At 33.2% G+C, this 5,665-nt stretch overlaps 1 protein-coding gene and 1 long non-coding RNA gene across 2 annotated transcripts; both read left to right on the forward strand.

The window, feature by feature from the left end:
• Window positions 1–121: 121 nt before the first annotated feature.
• On the forward strand, window positions 122–3,430 carry LOC117102455. The gene is made up of 2 exons (XR_004444421.1): window positions 122–242; window positions 3,358–3,430. It is a non-coding gene; the product is annotated as an uncharacterized LOC117102455 (long non-coding RNA).
• Window positions 3,431–3,676: 246 nt separating this feature from the next.
• On the forward strand, window positions 3,677–4,941 carry LOC117102454 (trifunctional enzyme subunit beta, mitochondrial-like). The gene is made up of 4 exons (XM_033242715.1): window positions 3,677–3,715; window positions 4,250–4,281; window positions 4,611–4,678; window positions 4,825–4,941. Exons 1-4 carry the CDS (start codon window positions 3,684–3,686, stop codon window positions 4,918–4,920), a joined length of 228 nt encoding a protein of 75 aa, XP_033098606.1. The 5' UTR covers window positions 3,677–3,683; the 3' UTR covers window positions 4,921–4,941.
• Window positions 4,942–5,665: the final 724 nt, after the last annotated feature.

The raw sequence follows: 5,665 nt of genomic DNA on the forward strand, positions 1-5,665 counted from the left end.
TAATTTGAAAAATTCTGAAGTAGCCTAAATTGTACACGCACGTGATTGGTCAAATTTGACCTCTTACATGCTCTAACTCTCACACAAGACGTATTTTCGCCGGGGGTTACATTTTGTTGGCTACGTTCTTAGAGAATAGGGTGACTCTGACTCATTTTAATCATAATCCATAATGGCCTTTATCTCAACAGTTACAAAAATCTCAGGACTTTTACCATCTATTGGTAATTGTTCTGGAATAAGTAAGTTTTCATTTATATTTCCGATGCGATTTGGGTCAAAGGCCTAGTAATACTAATATAGCTAGCCTGCATAGGCCTGGCCCTAGCCTACCCTGCCTGTGCTGCGGTCTGTTCGCAGGCCCTATTTGAGGTAGGCAGGTCTGGGTTAGGCCTAAGAGTAAAAGTGAAGTTTACCAGCCTTAATGATATGTAGCTTTTATAGGCTAACATGCACCTAGGCCTAGCTAGATAATATTTTAAGAAGTCTAGGCTAAGCCTATATCTAGGGAAGGGTAGCAGGTGAAAACGGCAAGAAACCAAAGAAAGCGGCAATGACCAACAAAATGGCAATAAACCAAAACGGCAGTGATTAGTACCAAAACGGCAACAGACCGAAATGGAAAAATGACAAGTAACAAAACGGCAATAGGTATAGAGCCTCTAGACTAAAATGGCAAAGGTGCAAAATCAGTGCCAAGAGAACTGCAATCGGGAGCGGGCTGCAGCTTCTTTTCTGAATCATTATTTTTTAATGTTTAATCGCGTTCTTTTTAAAATATTTTTTTACACATCCAGGACGAATTGTTTAGATTCCTCATTTTGTCTGTATTTGAAAGTATTTTTTTGACTGTTTACTCTGCATTTATATTGTGTTTCCCTCGATTTTTTTATTATTGAATATGTATGTTGTTATTGTTAGGCTGATTATTATTATTTTTTCGCATTTTTTACTTCTATGACATAAATTGTTTTAGCCTCATTTTGTTTATATTTTTTAAGTTTTTTTGTTTATTTGGTTTATTGCCCTTTTGATTTATTGCTGTTTTGACATTGCCGTCGGTTTTGGTCCATGGCCGTTCTAGTAAAAAAGTGTTGCGGTTTTGGTCATTGCCGTTTTGACTAGAAAGTTCTGAGAAAGGCCTGTCTGAGGAATATATACGCCGCACAAAATTTTACCTAGAATTTTGCCAGAAATTACTGTAGGCTTTGACCAATATATAACCAATGCAGTCCGCTTTTTGCGTCCGATCAGTTACGTGATCTGTATGCGGTACTCCGTTTGTTATTTTTTTTAATGCTCAAGTTAATACACTGTAAATATGGCAGATCATTGTCTGTTTTAACGATACCATAATTGCTGTTTCTGTATTTTTAACGTGAAATTTCTTTTGCAATATCACTAACAAAGGTTTCAATATTACTGTTGTAATGTTCGAGACGTTTGGACATTGGACATCAAAAGTCATGAAAGATATCAATGGTAAAGCTTGGACATAATATTGAAGTCAGACTCCGAAGGAAAAAAAATTTTGATGATTTTGATTGATTTTTTGAAAAAAAAGGGGCTTAACCGCCCTTTTTTACAACTTTTCCCCCAGTTTTTAAATAATCAAATATCTGTATCTCATTCACCATTCCCCAGTTTTTCGTCTTAGAAAAATCAGTGCTACAACATATCAAAAATTTGTTTTCCTCTGGAGCCTGACTTTAAGGAAATGTTTACAATGTACGTTTAGTAAGCGGCAGCCTTTTGCTGCTGTGCACGTACACAGACCTCCCACAGTCCTGGGCCTAAAAATTAATTGTAAGGCTGTTTCAGTCATACTGTACTCATAACAAAAAAAACTCTAGCACAACATACAATATTTCTGAATGTTACACTAGAAAATAACATTTCAAAAGCCCATAAAACTTAATAAACCACCCTCCTGAAGTGATTTGATAGTGTGCAGCACTGGGTGATGCCTAGGCCTGCCAGCCCGCTTGCTGGATATGTCCTGTCTAAGACATTTATTTGTCTTGGATTGGTGTTCAAAATGAACGATTGTTTAATCATTTATGCTAGTCGTAACTATAATATAAAATATAATATAGTTGTAAGAATACTTCATTCTGAAGTATTTCTGTGGTTCTTCATTTGTAGGATTGTGGATTTACTTTGGATGGTGATCAAAATATATGATTAGTTAATCATTTATGCTAGTCATAACCATAACATAAAATATAATATAGTTGGGAAGTATTAGCATTGAAAAGTATTAGAATTAATAAATAATTAATACAAACCCCACCCCCTGCAGGCCTTGGCTGGCCGTGGCACTAGGTACGAATTCAAGCTTAAAATCAACTTTTTATAAGTTTACAGCGATAAAATATTACATAAAATTCAGCTATATTGTACACGCTAACTTTTGAATTAGATTTTTTTATGAATGATATTCTCAAATAAATACTTAGCAAATAAAGTCTGACCATGATTTACAGAAATTTAGAGTACAGCTTTGCTATTCGATATCAAATGTATTGATTTAATACCGCATACAGATGATGTCGCTATCCCGAAGTAACCTAGCGCAAAAGGTGGATTATGCAGCAGTTGCGATTCTGTGCACCTACTTTCCTAGCGCTTTTCCGCGCAAATTAGTGCTGATTTTTTAGGTATCCTCCGCTCAATTAAAAAACATTACAGTATGGTCTAGGTCCTCTAGTATTTATAGTAGTAGTGAAATAATTTTTAGTCCCATTGGCATTATTTCTACAAAAAGCTAACTAAAGTTTAAACAGTTAAATAAAAATAAGGATGTACTGTAGGCCTACATTATTGGTGGTATTTGCACAGGTTTTTCATTACTATTATTTTTTGCACACATTGTCATAAATATGTGCTATTTAACATTAACGTTTAACCAGTCAACAATCAATAGTGTTTGATGATGCCCATACTGTACAGTATTTTATTTGCACAGATGATACATCAAAAACTAGCTCAAATTTGTGCAAAAATTCACCAGGAAAATAGGTGCGCAGAATCGTAACTACTGCATCATACATACAGTAGTTACAGTATGTTAAGACATAAGGTAGTTCATAAATACAGTAATACTATTCATAAAGTTTTCATATTTTTTTAATAAACTCTGGGCTTTTAATCAATTGAAAAAGTTTATAGTAAACGTCTATAAACATTGAAAACTCATTGGAGGGTTTTTTTTCATTGTAGGTCTCATTAAATGTTATGACTTTTTTTATTCTTTTTTAGTTAAATTTTTGAGGTTTTTCCAGATTTTACCCACAAAAACAGTATCAAAATCTAAACATAATGAAATGTATGGTACTGTATCATGTATTTTTACAGGTGGTCTTAGGTGTTTGAGTACATCATTACATCATAATGCGGCAGCTAAGAAGAATCTATCAAAACCAAATGTGAAAAACATTGTGTTGGTTGAGGGTGTCAGAACACCTTTCCTCATGTCAGGCACTGAGTAAGTCATCTCTCTGATTAATAATAGAAACAATAATGAATTAATTGTGTCTCTTGTTATTAATCGTATCTATACCAGAGCCATTCTGATGATGTGAGCAATCCTTAATATCAAACCTGTTTTGAAACAATTCATTTCTTGTCACCATATGTTCAGTAATTTTTTTTGTTTTTATTTTTAAAGTTATGCTGACTTGATGCCTCATGATCTTGCAAGGGGAGCTTTAGAGTAAGTTTGATTTTGAAATGATTAATTATAGTCATCATTGCCATAAATATATCAATTTTATATAAATGTAACTGATTCGCATTAAAGTCTTTTACACATTCAAATTAACCAAAAAACACCAGTGACCTAGTGTTTAAGCATATTTAGCAAGATGCCAGTCCCCTGCACTCTTGCAGTATCTGCAATACTGAAAGGTTTAAGCAGTTAATGCCTTTTTAATTTTAAATGAATTATTAATTAATTAATTAAATTAAAGAGATGTAGTCTATTTTGTGAATACTTAACTGGATAAACCGACTAATTGCCTATTCATTCTCAAACATGAGAACACCCCTCGAAAACAAAATGGAACAGTCGGCCCTAGTGCCAAGCACAAGCGACCTCGCAACAATGCTTTTTCCTCATTCTTTTTCGATACATCGATTGGAATACTACACCTCGATTTTCGTGTGTTTTTGGATTAATTTTAAATGAATTAAAGAGATGTAATTTATAGATTACTTTTTATAATCATGTCTCATGTTGTTTTTTAAGGGGGCTTGTGGCACATACAAAAATTCCAAAAGGTAAGTTACTCTTGGTAATACATGGAGTACATTATTTTCAGAAATACTGTAGATCACGTGACAGCAGATCACTTTGTCATGTGACGGACAATGTGGTCCTCAAATTCTTGGCTTTGCCCACTTGATGTTACTTGTAAGTGCGTTAATGTAGTAATATAGTTAAACTTAGTGCTTTATACCAAAGTCTCAAAGCACTCAAGGGGTGGAGTAGCTTGCACATTAACTTCCTTCCCCACATGTATAAGGACACCTCTTACATTATGTCTGTATGTCATTAAATTTTGCAGTTATACAAAAAGTTTAAATAAAATTTTATAATATCCTTCTAGATGCTGTTGATTATATATGCTTTGGAACCGTAATTCAGGAAGTTAAGACAAGCAATGTTGCCAGAGAGGTAAGCAGTAATAACAATGTCTAGAATGGATTAAAAAAGGAATTTAATAATTTTGAAATTTACCATAATTCTGTCAAAATGAGAAGAATATAAGTTTTCTCTGTCTATGATTGCATAATTGTATATTGAGTGCTTTGTTTTGTTAGGCTGCATTGGGGGCAGGTTTCTCAGACAAGATTCCAGCACACACTGTAACAATGGCATGCATATCTTCCAACCAAGCCATAACATCAGGTATGTAGGCATTATTATACAAAATATCTGGAGTAACAAAATCATAAAAACTTTCGATACATATGGTGTATCAAAAGTAATATGATTTTGTTATTGATACCATGCAAACTTTCAAGAAATATATTTGAAGTATTTACCATACTTTTGGAATGTTGGAGTTTTCTTTAAAAGCCAGGCTCGGGAGGAAAAAAAGGGTGGTTACGCCCATTTCTCCCTTTTTTTTAATTATTCAAAAATCTATTTCATTAACCGTTCCTCAAGTTTTTTGTTAAACACCCTTTTTGTGTCTTCATAAATCAGTTGTATAACACGTTTGAAAAAAGTTGTTCCTCCAGAGCCTGGCTTTAAGCAATCCATGTGCTTTCTGAGATTTCTGTGTACTACTGGAAAGCACAACTCAGTTGTCTAATTTTCATTAAATAAGCACTACTTAAATATTACAGAGATACAGCTTACAACACAACATGGCTTGAACTTGTTCATTCTTGTATTTAATTGTTTATTTCAGACCTGAATTTTTATATCATAATTATTGATAGCATGGTATTAAAACAGACATACAGTATAATTATTTTTTTCTTTGGGTTTTTTCTCTTTAGCAATAGAGAATCCTTAAAAGATATTGATAAAATTTTCAACAATCATTTGTGAGTTTTTTTTTTTATTAAATTAAAAAACATTTTTGTAAATGTACATAAATATAATAAACATTTTTGTATTGCTTGTGTATTTTTGTTTGTAGTGATGGGTATG

This window comes from Anneissia japonica, unplaced genomic scaffold (assembly GCF_011630105.1).
Source record: "Anneissia japonica isolate Jap-2015-1 unplaced genomic scaffold, ASM1163010v1 scaffold198095_len5676_cov120, whole genome shotgun sequence".
Classification (NCBI taxonomy): domain Eukaryota; kingdom Metazoa; phylum Echinodermata; class Crinoidea; order Comatulida; family Comatulidae; genus Anneissia; species Anneissia japonica.

Bases quoted from the DNA above. Each gene is read 5' to 3' on its own strand.
- LOC117102454 (XM_033242715.1), top strand. From the start codon at position 3,684: ATGCCTCATGATCTTGCAAGGGGAGCTTTAGA. The intron at 3,716-4,249 runs GTAAGTTTGATT...TTGTTTTTTAAG, and splicing joins CTTGCAAGGGGAGCTTTAGA to GGGGCTTGTGGCACATACAA. The intron at 4,282-4,610 runs GTAAGTTACTCT...ATATCCTTCTAG, and splicing joins ACATACAAAAATTCCAAAAG to ATGCTGTTGATTATATATGC.